The following is a 16,011-nucleotide window of genomic DNA, read 5'->3' as shown; positions in this document are numbered from 1 at the left end:
CTGCAGTACTGTGATGGACTGCTCAGATGAATCATAAATGAGCCATAAACAGTGAGTGGCCGATAAACTGGTGAAATGGAGCACTCAGTTAACTGCTGTTATCAAATGGCTGATGGCATAAGGTCCATCAGGTTTGGAGGATCACAGGAGCTCAATGGAGCAAGCTGCTGCCTCTTTAGAGGAAACAGTCTTTTAGCTAAATGAACTTCTTAATATAAAATGTACAAAAGCAGTGACTGAAACAAAGAGCCAAATATTATACCAATCTTGTTGGTTTTTTTTTTGACTTAAAAATGATTTATGATTATGTAGCTAGAATCCAACAGGATCCACTCCTCTGGGAAGAATTCATCCAGGTGTCTACTGCTTCAGGGTAACGCTAAGGAAAACATATAATACCCAAACACTTCATTCAAAGCCTTGTCAATATTTTCTTTATAGTGCCTGATAAAGAGCTTTAAAGTGTCACTGAAAGACCTCTTTACGTTTTCATTTGATACGTGATGAGTAAAAAGTGTCAACAGGCAGATGAACATTTTTTTTTTGTTGGTATGCAAAGACTCTTTATGACCTTTTTTTTAATTTTTCAAGACAACAGACAAAACACGAAACTCAAAACAACAGGAAAGACGTTGACATTGAGTAAAGGCCAGATAATAGAACATGTTCATGTTTAACATGCGTGCAGGCTCATGTTGCACATTAAAAATACATTAGTGTTACTGCATGTGTGATGGTATGATGTCGCTGTGTTCGTGTGTGTGTCAGTGTGTGTAATTGGCTCTCTGGTAAAGGCTATGGGGGTAGGGGGTGAGAAGAGTGGAGAGAAAAAGACAGAAAAAAATGGGAAAAAAGGCACAAAAAAACATGTGATGTTTTATAATTAGCCCAAACTGTAAAATTATCCCAAACTGTTCAAAAGGTACCAAACATCTTTACGTTTAGCTATATATTACACTCGTAAAGATGATGTTAGAAAACTCAAAATTCACATAGCCACCTCTGTCAAATATAGCTGACCGGCTAAACCCAGCTTTAGTTTGTGCACACAGAGCCGTGCACTTTTCTCCTTGGCTACACTGGAACACCCTAATACCTCCAGATATTGATCTTTCCTGATGGATCACACTGCTCGGCCATGGAAAGGCAACAAACAAGATTGTTTCTTTTAGTTTTTTTTTAAGTCTTATATACAGCTCATGCCTGTAGCATTTTTTTCTGAAGAATCACAAGTTGTTGAGTAGAAAAATCAACGTCCTGCTACTTTGTTTTTCCTCACTGCATCACTATCGAATAAAGCCCTCAGTTTATCATCACCTCCCACTTACGCCGTAATATCAGGCTAATTTACCGCTTTCACCTTCTGCAGGCTGCAATATTACCCAGCTCATCTTCGGGATAAAGTGATATAACTGAGCTAGCAGGCTGTTTGTAACATGTTTTTTATCTGTGTGGAGAAATTATTCATTAAGAGAAGGCAGCTTCAGATCCGCTGAGCTGGATTTACTGTAATGACTTGCTCAAGGGTACTTCTGTCAGTCTTCCTATCTTAAGTTTCTCATTATAAGTTTGACTTATTAATCACTCGCTCAAACCCAAACCGACTTCTTTTTAATGTTTCACACATGTGATCACAACACTTAAATGTATGTTTATTTTCAATATATCTGTTAATGTGTAGGCTTTTTTCCTACTTGATGAAATTGCCCAAACCCAAACATTGTAATTTCCATTAAGTCTCTCTTAAGGATGATAATTTTGTACATGTTTTTGAGTTGAAATTAAGGTTTCACTTTAGCTTAATTTCATAGAACAGAGAGCGTTTGCATTCCTCTTTAAAATAATGTGCGACTTTTTGATCCAGTAGATGTCGCCCTTGAGCACCTGCATGAAACCAAAACAAACGGCTGTTTGGCGACACCTCATCTATTCTGAAGCCTCCTATCTCCTCCAGCAGCACACCACTAACCCCTCTCCACTTACCTCCACACCATAATTTAACACAATTAAGTGCAAGCGGTGGATAAAATTGTTCTTTGTTTGAGCTGCAATTGCCTGTGGCCTGCATTCTTGTGTTAGAAGGCTAATGTTAGCACACTCTAGTTAGCTCGTAGCTATTACACCTAAACTGACACAGAATGACCGTGATCTAAACACACTTATGTGACATCCAAATCAGCAGTGAGTAGACTATGTTATTCTTCTTTTCTCTAGTCCTTGACTAAAACATCTTTATACGCAAGGCCGTCCGGTCCATGTAAACATGATGTAAACACAGTTCCTACAACAGTACAGCTGCTGGAACTCACGCTTTTCATTCGTTGTAGCCAGTCATGACTCAGAAAGACATTTAAATAGGACATACTTGATTTCTGCTATATTTATGTGTAAAATGTTGCACTCTCTTCCTTCAACACTACAGTTCAGTGACATCAAACCGAATTGCAATAACATTTCCTTTCCTGCCAAGGTGCCAGTAAAATCCTTAAAAACATGACACCACTTTATCGGAACATCTCTGTTAATTATCAGAGGATGTCAGGTTGTCAGCTGCACAGCCTATCTCACTTTGCTTGCTTGATGTTGCACAGAATTAATGGAAGGTGCACATGAACTCAACAAAAGACTTCTACAGTAGATGCAATAAAAAAAGTGCACGTCTTGCTCTAACTGTATGTTAGTGCTTACTTGCCATTTGTGTGCATCTAACTTTTTTGCCTTCTTTATTTATGTGTTACAATGTGGACAATAAAGCAACCTGAGTCTCATGTTTAATGATGATGTTCTAAATGGATAAACCATACAGCTGAGATTCAATACTCTGTTCTTTTTTTGTGAGTTTGTTTCTCTGTTATACATTACTTTCAACTCCTTCATGAAATCAGTAAGGACACAATGTTCAGAGATGCATATCAACGTATTCACCGACATTCATTTGTCTGCCTACATCAGTTAATGTACGTATGTGTGCTATGTCTACAGTAACAGTCTCCTACAGCCCCACCACCAGGTTAAATTGATGATGCCAATAGATTAAGTGGCATTGTTGCTTCCCTCCATCTGGCTGTATTGATCCTGCCTCCTCAGGGTGGCCATCCCAAATTAGCAAATGGATCACAGCACCTTGTGAAGCAATTCATCTGGCCCTGGAGGATATCTTCTTTCTGTTTGTTGGTCCATGTGGGAATAAAGATAAAGGGACTAATGTGGGTTATAATCAGCTGCTTAGAAGACACTGATTCAAATGGTTTGCCAGAGCCCGGGGCAAATGAGCTGTTAAGTGCCAGGGGAATAACGAACAACATCATACAGGAAAATTGGTCTAAATGAATGAATACAAATGACATTAAGAAGCTGAAACGGTGATGTTCTCTGACATTGCATCAAGTTTTAAATTAGGGCAACACTATAAAACCAGATGTGTAAATGCTCAGGGTAAACTGGGCTGGGCATTATGTGAAGACATCAATCTCAAATTAGATTGACATTCATCATCATTCAAGCATTTCAGGTATAGATTAACTAATATGAGCCAAGTATTGTATTGTATGGAAGGGTTTCACATTGACGGTATTATATCATAAAATATTGTATCGTTCAGTGCTGTATCATATTGTATAATGTCAGGCTGTGTTCTGCCATGCCGTGTTGTTTCATATCATCCGGTGCAACTGTATTGAATTATATTGTATTGTGTCATATCCGACTGTCTCTTATCGTATCGCATTGTATTTCATTGTATCGCATCATATTGCATTGTTTTACATTGTATTGCATCGTATCACTATTGAGGCTCAGTGGTAAATTCCATCGTCTCCCAACTGGAAGGTCAGCGGTTCCTAAAGCCACATGTCGATGTCTCCTTGGGAAAGACTCTTAACCCCATATTGCTGCCGCGTTAACAGCGTGTGAATATGTATGCAGCCCTTGTGAGTGTGGTGTGAATGAGTGAAAGTGTGACTGGCTGCGTAAAAAGCACTTTGAGTAGTCATAAGACTAGAAAAGCACTATGCAAGCTTACATGAGTTTACCATTTACCACCATGTCATAATGTGTCCCTCTTTGCACATGCTTCCACAGTAATGACAAATTGACACACAGATGACCCACATTAGACCATGATTGTGCTAGGCCTGCAAAAGTGGCAATTGCTTAACAACATCATTTGAAGTTATAATTTAATTGAGAGAAGCCACCAAAACATGACATCTTATTGGACAACCAAGCAATCAATTACATTGAGATTCAGAATTTGATGATGCAACAAATCTTTTTTAACTTAATCATGAAAAGGCCGATGAATTCTAAGACTCCAAGGTGACCTCTCCAACAACCTATCCCAAACCTTATATAAATACATTTACATAATACAGTAAAAATTACGTAATATACAGTAAGACAATATTTGACATTTTGTTCAACAACCAATTTTCTGACATATTAGTTGCAGTTAAACCAGAATCATTTTTTAATTAACCAAGGCAAATTAAAGCACTCCTTGAAAAGTGGTCAGGTAGAGTGAAAAGCAGGTCAGCAAAACACATAAAACATCAACAGCTAATTTACTTTTTAAAGAGTGTGACAATCATTGTTACGAGGATAAGTGTGCCAAATTCAATCAAGTATATCCTCTGAAAATAACTCTGTGAGTCATGACTGTCTACAATGGGTGTAACACCCGAGTCCCACTGTCTGTGAAGCTTTTCGAGTTTTCCGAGTCATATCTTCAGTTTGTTTACATCGCCGGGACGACCGGCCGACTCATCCCCTCGCATATAAAAGTTGTTTAATTGAGGGACTAGGGACTTGAGAGACTGTTGTGCTGGTCCTCTTTTTTGTGAGCAGGCTCTGTGTCCAGCCTGGCTTGACAATGTTTGGATGAAGAGAAATCCGTACTGACAGAGAAAAAAGGTCATGGGCTGAACTTTAATGATATCTCTAATAGAGACAAGCACAAACGTGTTGCTATTCTATCAAAAAAGGTTGATAAAAGCAATCCCTGGTGCTGTTCGAGTGGAGATTAGAGCAGCTGACTGTGTACGGGGTCTGCTGGGTACTGTTGGTCGTGCTCTCTCAGAGCAGAGAGAAAGTTTGATAGAGGCATCGCATGTAAAAACCTGAGAGAGATTAACACTAATGAGGTGTGACTCGGTTGTGGAGAGAGCGGACTGTTAATGATGCTCTGTTGTTCTGTCTCTCACTGTCTCTCTCTCCCCCAAACACACATATGAAGACTACAATTTTATGCACATGGGGGGGGGGATACAATCCTTCTGTTCACCCATCCAGCTTGTTTTTTGTTTTTCTCTGGATTTCATTAAAACTATTATCCAAAACATTCAAATTGGACAGAGCTGGAGCTACAGATACATGAGAATGCTTCAGCGAACTTGCCAAAAAATGATAAGCAGCAAAATTAAAGTTGTTCTTTAGGCCTTGAAGGGTTCTGAAAGCCAAGCGAGAGCTAACATGGTGTCACGCAGTAAGCGCACAAGCTAGACTTTGTCCTCTTTCACCTTCAGCATCTGTACTGGAATGTTTGCCTGCAAATATGATAAATTATTGATGGGGGAAGCCAGCATGAAGGAGGCTGTCAAGGTGCATTTTTCTTAGCTGGATGACAGGAGAAACCTTGTTCAAAAATACAAGTGTGTGTTTGGGAGCAGGTAAACTGTATGTATGTTCATTGTGCAGTGTGTGAGAGAGCCCTGCAACAGTTTATTAGGTGTCAAATGTAATGAAATAGAAAAGAGGTGGTGTAAAAAAGAGGAGGCTGAGTCAGAGAGCAATAAAAGAACAGCTGAGCAGAATAAAGTGCAATGATCACTGAGAGTTGGGACTACTTTTATGTCTGTACATTGCTTTGAGGGACTTTTTCTAGAGCCCATTTACAACAAAGCTGAATCATACGTTGACACTTTGAGCTTTCACTGTAAAAATGCTAAAAACTGGAGAAAAATAGATGCTGATATTCCGGTTGTCATAAAATGTTTCTGCTTATTCTCGCCTTGTTTTTATTCTTGTCTCTCTCTCTCTCTGTCTCAGTTTTTCACAGACCCATGTGCCAGCAGTCCCTGTCTCCATGGAAACTGCAGCCTGAGTGAGGATGGGAAGGAGGGGGAGCCGACATACACCTGCGAGTGCACCGAAGGCTACGAGGGGGAGAGGTGTGATCAAATCTTATTGGACCTGCCGGCCGCAGACTGGGACCCCGCCACCCCCTCCGCTCCCGAACTAGCCACCCCTGCCGCCTCCACCACCACGGCCGCCACTCAGCCGCCACAACCAACCACAGTCCCCTCCACCACCACGTCGGCACCTCCCACCCTGCAGCCATGGCAACCTAAAGCTGGGCAGAGGCTGCTGGTGGTGCAGTGGGAGGCAGACAGGGTGAGATAACTTACACTTCGAATTTAAGCTCCTCAAAGATTTCATCTTTAAAATGTGTAAAGAAAAACATTGGTGTGTGTGTGTGTGTGTGTGTGTGTGTGTGTGTGTGTGTGTGTGTTTGTGTTTCAGGTGACGGAGGGTCTGCACTGTGTGAGCCCTGAGCTGTGTGAGCTGACATCAGGCACTCTGACTTTATCTCTGGAGGTGCCTGAAGAGACGGCTGTTAAGTAAGAGTAACATTAAGTGCCTCTTGTGACTGACTGCCTGTAAAGCAGGGCCGGATTAACAAGATGGGAGGCCTGCGGTCAAGTTCAGCTGTGGGCCTCCATTCTGTTGCCGTTAACAAAACATTTAGTTTATGTTTTCACACCAGACCAAATCGAACAAATCCAGTGGTGTCGTACAGGGTACACGCAGTTTTAGAGATGTCGCTGTTGTTCTGTTCTAACAGACAGTAACCTCAGGCGAGTTGTCTTGTGTGTGCGTGAACGAGTGTTTGTGATGTGTTTCATTCAATCATCTCACTCCCTAGGTGCGCAACTAATTTAGCCAGCTAGCTAATTAGCAATACGGAATAATGCAATGAAAATGTAGCTTTTAATTTTAAAACATCAGAAGATCAGCTGCTATAGAGAGTGAAGTAACTATGGATCAAAGTTAGCTAGTAGCGTCAGCCGTAGCTTCTGTAGTCAGCAGCAAATGGGTATCTACAGAGAAATCTCTGTAACATGCGACTCATAGCGCTAGTTTAGACACTATGGGCACTACTCCTGAAACACCTCAGCAATTGCTGTTTTATAGTGTTACGATGCGGTGTGTAAAACAAGGGCGGTGGACCCAAGTACGGAAACCAAAAACTATTCATTTAAAATAAAGATCAAAATTCCAAAACACGAAAAAACAAGGAGCCACGAGGAAGCACAAGAGACACTAGCAAACCGACGACTAAACTGACATACGACCAACCACATACCACAAACACATAGAAAGAACTGACACAGGCGGGAAGAAACACAGAGACTAAATAGACACAGGGGTAATCAAACACAGGTGAGACTAACAAGACACAGGTGAGGACAATCAGGGCAATCACACTGGGAAACACACAGGCGGGAATACAAGAAACACAGAGGACAACTACAAACTAAATCATGAAACACTAAAAACACACAGAACTCAAAAAAGAACAAAACACACTAGAACAAGAAGAAACACTAAACACAAAAAAAACAAATCATGACATATAGGGCTGCTAAGGGTACCACTCAAATATTAGATTGACAGGACTAGTCAACAAGGTAACCATGAAAATAGATGCACAGGCACACAACGTGAACATGATGTATAGCTTAATAAATGTGACCCTTCCTCCCCACAGTCATTTTAAACAATAGCAGTGCAGGGTTCTTCTTGGTCCGATGCAGAAGTGAAGTGTTTGCTCAAAGATTTGGGCAGATGTGATCCACGACTATCTCGTATAATGACGTGATGATGTATACATAAGAGGTAACCATGCTCAGCTGGGCCTGCAGCGATGTGAGTGAAGGCCAGCAGGGGGACTTTGGGAGGGGGGGGGGGGGGGGGGGGGGGGCAACCTTGCTTTGGCACAGTATGGGGCAACTGGGCCTAGTGTGAGTTTACTGAGTAGTACAAATCATGTACGCATATTACTGACTAGCTGAAATGATTCCGGTATTCAAAGTCCATCCATTTCAATATGTGTTTATGGGTGCATGATCCCCGCAAATGTGCATTTGAAGAAATTTCCATAAACTAATTGCATCACAGTATGAACATGAGGGCCCCGAGGCTGTTGCTCGTTTTGTTCCTTTTGTTATCGAACTAGAACAATCCTTCAACAACATGCCTCATGTACGCTTGAAAATGTCCCATGGTTATACATTTCTACATTGACTTAACACCAGTCAAGCGAAGTATCATGTAAGTACATTGACTCGGGTACTTCATTTTCTTTTCTTTTGAGGTAAATGTACTACAGTAATTCAACTTTTTACCGGTTTTAAACTTGACTGCAATTAATTTGAACTTGACTGCAATTCAATGTCAAATAACACAATGCTTATAACAAAATATAATCAATAGATACATTTTGGTGTTCTTGAATATGAGATAAGATAAAGGGGAAAATTCAAACTTGCATTAAAAGAAGGAGAATCTGCTCTGATTCGTCCGATGTTTATTTTTCAATTCATACATGTGAAGATATTTTCCATTTTAGTGTTAAGTAAGGACACACATTGGGCACACACCCTGAATCTCATCTAAAAACTGCAGTAATTAACAAATCCAGCCTGCTGTCTGTATGCTAATTAACATAAATAACAACAAAGCCTGCTGTACTGTATATTGTCTGCATAATCACCATAAAGAAACAACTCAAACAGAACCTTCTTTGCGCAGCATTTTAAAACTGCTTACTTGACATAAAGTGACTTTTGTTCTTAACATTACACAGCTTGCAGCTTCTGTAACTAATAACCTTTTTAAATCTCTTCATGACCCACCTTTGGAGCATAACACATTTTATTACCTGTGTTATAAAACTCCAGGTGTATCTTATCGTTTATAAGCACGTTTCTCATAAACAGCATTACAAAGGAAGTCTAAATAAGGGGTCAATGAATAATGCAGAAGCAGTGGTCAAGGTGATCGTATGATGCCCTTGATGTTGGCCCTCATTAAAGACGACAGGCACGGCTTGAGGCCTTGATCACGATCACAGACTGTGAGCTGCGAGTTAATCAACTGCTGCTGCTTTGTTTTCATACAGTATAATTACACCTGAACACACGCACAGATGAAGCCAGTAAAGGACACTTTAAATGTACAATACATGCAGTGCTGTGAAATGAAGCAGCAATCGGAAAGTGACATAAATTTAGAGAGGCTGATGATGGAGTAAATAATAATAAAGCCAAGCTTGTTTCTCTGCTAGTCTCACTCCAGTTCGGTGCAGAACTGCTGGTTCTAAAGTGCTGTATGTCTGTTTTCACACTCGCAGGTCCCACTGTGCAGTTATTTCTCATCTAGATCTCCACAGTAACATGGGAAAGCTTTCAATATCAGGGCTGTCTTGGCAAAATCATATTACAAAAAGAAAGCAGTTACCCACATTTTGTTTGTGGAATTAGTATACCTCTATATCAATAAGTTATAAAGTATGGATCATACGCTATTAATCTGCCCATTCCTATCAAACACATTGTCATGTTTCAGCTTGAATCAGAAATAGTTTGTTGCTTGGTCAGAGAAGAAAATCAATCCTGCTTGCAATAGTTGCCCTTCCACTTTCTTTCTATTGCGGTCACTAGATAGCTTTCACCTACAGGCTCAGCTCACCTTCAACATCAACATTTTAAGACAGCCATCAGGCAGATCCACCTACACTCCCCCTCCCTCGTGAAAACGACCTAAAATATGTCATTTTCTATCCTTAACCATGCCCTGCAGCCTTTTCTAAAGTTGGCTCATCCAGTTTTCTCAATCATGGCTCTGAATGTTACCTTTTAAAAAAAACTATTTGCATTAAACATAATTGAGTTAAATACACACGTGATGCATAATCAATTTTAAAACTTCTCGTTTAAAGGATTTCCAATCACAGCCTTTACATGAAAAGAGCCATAGAGGAAAAATATTATTCTTTTTTATTTGTACAAGCTTCCATTTCAACATATGCATTCAGGCCAGGGCTGAGATGATTATGACTGGTTAGGTATTATTACTTTTTGTACAAGAGTTATTTTTTTTCACGTGTAGGAGTGAGGGGAATAATAAGAAGCATTAACCCGTGAGGTGCCTTCCTGAAGCTGTTCAGCATCTCTCATACAAACTGAGCCTGATGCTGCAGGTTTCACTCCAGCCTTCTGTGTCTCTTTCTTGATGACTCAGCGTGGTAACTCAGCTAAGCTCTGGTGTTTGCCGTCTTCTCAGCAGGAAGGACGCTTCATGGGACGTTTAATGTCCCTGGCTGGAGACAGGTCAAAAAAATGTGTTGTTCTCACTCTTACTCATGTTCATTTGTGGAAAAAATGAAGGGCATCACCTTTCAAAGTTATGAAAACTACTTGCTGGTTTTTGAAATGTTAATGTGTATAGGATTAACCAGCATTTGGTGAAAGTTGAGAATAAACTGCTGTGCATACTTTCACACACCCTGCTTTTGCGTTCATACATTGCTCTGTTAAAACAGCCATTTTCTTAATTTCTTAGTCTTGTTTTTCTCTACTTTGTGTGATTTGTGTGAGCGTCTTGACCAAAACTCTTGATCACACTGACTGAATGTCACATGTCTGACCATGAGGGTCACAGTGTTTTCACAGGAAGTGACATAACACTCTTGAGTCAGACCATCGGGCAGCCATTACTCATCAGACCTGATGATGCCGAAATGAAGAAACAGATGGGAGAAGTCTCTTCTTTAATAATCAATTCTGGGTTCAAACACTGGACAGGTCCTTCAATAAGACACTGCTGGCCACATGAGATGAGAGTAGGGAGATATCTTCAAAGCCATTTACACTAGTTAGTAGAGCTGTTGATATCATAATTTTGTTGCCTGTTAAGATACATCAAATATTGGATGTAAAAAAGGGATCTTTCCAATTTGTGCAAACCTGTGGTTCAGGAGAGGACTGTAGACAACAATTAAACTCTTCATCCCTCTCTTTCTCCCCACCCTTCATCCCTTCCTCCTTCACTTTATCTCAACAATTAGGGTGGTGGTGAATGCCAGTGGAGCTCCAGTAATGTGGCGTGTGAACGAAGAGGGTTTCCTGCGTTCCTCCATTTTAAACGGCACTACGATGTGGTTCCTGCAGGCCCACGATGGACTGGTGGTGCCGGACCACTTGCTGCCCCTGGGACAGAACTACTTCCTCAGTAAGATGCTTCAAATCTCCTGATGTATTGTTTCCTTCTTAAGACTAAAATTGCCTCCACTGTCTGCGACAGAATTAAGTGCAACTCGTATATTTCATATAACACTTTAATTTAATATGTAGGTATTTTACAAATTAGATATATTGTGCTATGAAGCTGCCTGTGTTTGTTTACTGTGCGCAAGTTCTTTCTCCCAGGATGCTACTGTGCTGACGTTAGCATAACCCTTCTGAATATAAGTTAAGATAAAGCTCACTCACTTGTTGTCAGCTGGGTCACACACAGGAACGAGTAACGGATGCATTAAAATGTCAAAAAGTAACTGTAATGGAATATTTATTGTTGGATCTAGAAAATAACTTATTCATTACTAGTTACTACAAATAGTTGTAGTTACAGTAACGCATGGTCCCAAAACTGACTGACACATAGCCATGCTGACATAGTTGGTATTTAAGTGGAGCCGGTAAAGTTAAAAAAAAAAGGTGTGATTTTTGGATTATATTTAGGAAAAATGCTGTCAAGGTAAAATAAACACTGTACTGCATTGTCTATTGCATGTAACTCAGAGGTGTGTACTGACTTAATGTTTTGGACAATTGAAAATTTGATCATTTAATTGTATTTAAAGTCCACATAGAGAGAGAATACACAAAAATGATTTACATTAAATTAAGACTGTGCGCTATTTTACACATCAATACAGCAGTGTAAATGTCTACAAAGAGTGACAGGACTGAGTCCAGAGTCAAGACGTGTTTACATCATGTTTACATGGACAGGAAGGCCTTGGGTATGAAGCTGTTTTAGTCAAGGACTAGAGAAAAAAGAATAACATAGTCTACTCAGTGCTTATTTGGATGTCACGTAACTGTCTTTAGATCTCGGTCATTCTGTGTCAATTTATGTGCAATGTGAAGCTACGAGCTAACTAGAGGGTGCTAACATTAGCCTGCTAACACAACAGTGCAGGCCACAGCCAATTGCAGCTTGAGCAAAGGACAATTTTGTCCGCCACTTGCGCTAAATGGTGCTTAATTATGGTGCGTTCTAATTGATAACTCCTGTATGCGAACGCGAGTGGAGAGGGGGTAGAGGTGTGTCGCTGGAGGAGAGCAGAGGCTTCAAAACAGCAATTTGTTTTGGTTTAAAAAAGTTGCACATTCTTCCTTTAAGTCTCTGTCAAAAGGAAGTTGGTTTGGTTTGACTTGGTAGCAACAACATCATAAAAACACCAAGATAATCAGTAGTGACTGAAAATGCATCCATGAAAAGTATCAAACTTTAATGGGCCGTACATCAGTATTGACCAGAGTGTAGCCTCAAACCATGAATGAAAATTGAACAAAATACATTTTAAAGGTAAGTCACTTAATCATGTTTCATCTTAAATTTCAGTCTTCATCAGCTCACGATTTTATGAGATTAAATGTATCAATTTAGCTATGCTTTTAATATCTCTGTATTTATCATTTTTGTTTTTGTTGATCCAACAAGCATAGAGAAGTTCAATAAGACACATAAAAAAAATCCCCCAATCCAAATAGCTCATTTAAATCTGAGCCAAAAACATCAGAGGATTAATGAGTTTAAATGCATTTTATTTATAGACTTTATCCCTGATGTGTCATTGGGGAGAATTGCATAATATTTGCATATTTGAGTGAGAAATTAGTATTTGCATATTGGGAAAAAAAATGATATTTATGCGGATACTCCATCTGTGCTAATACTGAGCTTCACACACATACATTTTTTGAAAGAGTGGGGGGTAATTGCGGTCTCACCCTTTGACTGAAGGGCTGTCTGACCTCTGTGTGTGCTCAACATACCTGATGCTGTTTCACCACGCTGTCGGTCGGTCTGATGACCTTGACGTGTCTGCTAACTCGGTGGCGATGCAGCCTCTGTTTCGCCTGAGAGAGGAAGAGAGACCGGGGAGTTGACATTGGGGAGTTAAGTCAGAGGGGAGGAAGCATGATGGAGGACGGGAGAGAGGAAGAGTTAGATAAGAAGGGAGGGACGCTGAAAAGAAGAGGTGCATTATAGAAAAGGATTAGAGGAAGGACAGAGGATGCAGAAGAAGGAAAGAGTGAAGGTCAAACTGCAAGAGGATGATGAAGATACAGAGTGTCAGTAAAGGGGGAGGGATTAAAGGAGCGGTGACTCTGCAGGTCTAACATCTGATGTCATCGACTGACGATCACCTGGTCAGGGGTGACAGAAAATCACGAGATGTTGCATAGACCTTCTGGTTGGAGGAGAAAAATGCATCGTCGATGGCTCGTCATAGATGTGCTCACAGCTCATTGGCCCAGATCAGGCTCTAAAAAATGGCAGCTGATATACACAATGAAGCTATTTTTATCCAAGTGCTTCTGAACCTGTCAGCTTTGATTGAAGACATAATAAGAGGTGTACTGAACTTTCAGACCCCTGGAGACAAAACAGAGAGGCAAACACTCTATTTATACTAATAGGAAGTGCTGCTTACGTCACATCGTTTCTCAGCACTTTTAGTTACATTGGGGCTAATTGTTTTTGATTATATTGTATCGTATTTTTTTCTGCTGCAAGGTAAGGAATCCTAAAGCATTCTGTCTGTACACATTTGTTAACAGGACTTAGATTCTATAGCCATGCTACAGGCTTTTGGTGCTGATTTAAGGATGACGTTAGATAAATGCTAGATAAATGCCAACAGGACATGATGACACTGGGGTTATCCTCATCTTGAAATTTACTAGTTAGCACTAAACATCACTATTAAGGGAATCGACACAAGGCGTAGACAATGATGGAATTGTTATCAGCCTTCCCAACACTGTATTGAAAGTACAATCACAAAGAGTGAAAGTACAAATGTGTAGCGATGGCTTCACTCTGCTGTAAACTCATAATGTAAAAAGTGATAGAAGTGTAAAAATGTAGAAGGGTGGAAATGGAATGGGAGTTGGGCAGCTGTGGCTCAGTTGGTAGAGTCGGTCGTCTCACAACTGGAAGGTTGTGGGTTCGATCTCAAGCTCCTGCAGCAACATGTCCGATGTGTCCTTAGGGAAAACACCCTCAACTGATCCCACTGCTTCATCTGTTGGAGGTGTGACATGCGGTGCAAAAGCGCTTGAGTAGTCAGAAGACTAGAATAGCACTATACAAGCTCAAGTCCATTTCCCATTTAGTTGGAAACCAGGTAAATTAGACTTTGTTGTAAGTAACCAGTCATTAGAAATGACTTACTTGTAAAACATTAGACTCATAAAGTTGATATCGGAGTTATTTGTTGGTATGAACTGAATAGATCTTGAGTCATGTGCAGAGAGCAGTGGGGACTGCGGGGCTCTTAAATCAATGTTACAATGTACAGTAGAGAGCTCTCTGGTAATGACTGATTGTAATTAGTAATAGATGATGGAAACGTCAATTAAACACACCTTACTTAACACAAAGAATAACTGATGGGAATTGTATTTCATCAATAGGTGTCTAGTCATAAACCAAACTAGAGAACAAACTTAAAACATGGATAGATGAACTACATTCAACCCCTTTACAGGGAGAATGTGCAACATGTCACACATCAGAAATCAAGTATATCCAATATAAATATCTCTCTGAGTCATGTCTGTCTACAATGAAGCAGATGCGCGAGTCCTGCTGCCTGTGTTGTTGTCGGAGCCATGTTTACATGGACGGGTCGACTGGCTCCTCCCCTTGCGTATAAAAGCAGTTTTAGTCAAGGATAGAGAAAAGAAGAATAACATACTCACTGCTTATTTAGATGTCACATAAGCGTTTTAGATCAAGTGTCAATATTATGCAACGTGAAGCTACGAGCTAACTAAATTCTCTAACTAAATACCCCTCTAACACAATAATGCAGGCCACTGGCAATTGCAGCTCAGGCCAGGGACAATTTTGTCTCCCGCTTGGGGTTGACTCCTTAGCTCAAACGTGAGTGGAGAGGGGTTGGAGGAGTGTCGATGGAGGATAGCGAAGGCTTCTGTATGGCAGAAATGTGGCCAAACAGCAGTTTGTTTTGGTTTCATGCAGGTGCTCAAGGGCGACATCTACTGGAAATAGTTGCACATTTCTTTCTTTAAGGGTGTTATAAAGATACCCTGGATCTTGATTAAATATACCCAAATATTGTTCCTTACAATAATTGTCAACACAATTTCTCAAAATATGAACCTCATGTCGCGATAGACAAGAACGTTTGGCGAAAATGAGTCATGTGAGTTATTCCACTGGGAACTATGAATGTTTGCATTCTTAACTCATACAGATTGTTATGGTAGTGCTGAGCCATTCAATGACATTGAGTCTTTGAGTCTCTGAATACAAAGGCTTCTTTCATATAAAAAAAAAAAAAAATCTCACCTCTCTTTTTCTGTGGTAGGTGTGCTGCACGTTGGCAACCCTACCGCCCCGGAGGTCACCATGCGTCTCAACCTGACGGTGAAGGCCAGCAGCTGTGTGGAGCCTGGCAGCAGCTTCAGCGACCCTCAGTGCTCTGGGAAAGGCAAATGCATCACACATCCCTCTGAGGTGATAAATATCACACGTTTTTTTTTTCTTCTTATCAAGACAGCGCTTAAACTTTGTGAAAGAAGGAGGAGAGAGATCCTGCAGTATTTTATGACGATGATGCTTCTTTTTGCTGTTTTTAACATTTTTCCACTGTAACAGCAATTTAAAAAAGCAAAACTAGACTAAAGT

The 16,011-nt window shown here is 40.4% G+C and overlaps 1 protein-coding gene across 1 annotated transcript in view; it reads left to right on the top strand.

Annotated features, from left to right (window-relative positions):
* dner (delta/notch-like EGF repeat containing) overlaps positions 1-16,011 on the top strand; it is a 64,640-nt gene that overhangs the window by 25,252 nt on the left and 23,377 nt on the right. Inside the window, exons 2-5 of the mRNA XM_061046304.1 lie at positions 6,046-6,390; positions 6,520-6,617; positions 11,129-11,292; positions 15,692-15,840. Of these exons, the coding sequence (XP_060902287.1) occupies positions 6,046-6,390; positions 6,520-6,617; positions 11,129-11,292; positions 15,692-15,840 (756 nt within the window). The remainder of the gene's footprint in view (positions 1-6,045; positions 6,391-6,519; positions 6,618-11,128; positions 11,293-15,691; positions 15,841-16,011) is intronic.

Source organism: Labrus mixtus, chromosome 9 (assembly GCF_963584025.1).
Source record: "Labrus mixtus chromosome 9, fLabMix1.1, whole genome shotgun sequence".
Classification (NCBI taxonomy): Eukaryota; Metazoa; Chordata; class Actinopteri; order Labriformes; family Labridae; genus Labrus; species Labrus mixtus.
The sequence above is the reverse complement of the archived record's forward strand: the minus strand, read 5'-3'. Positions and strand labels throughout refer to the sequence as shown.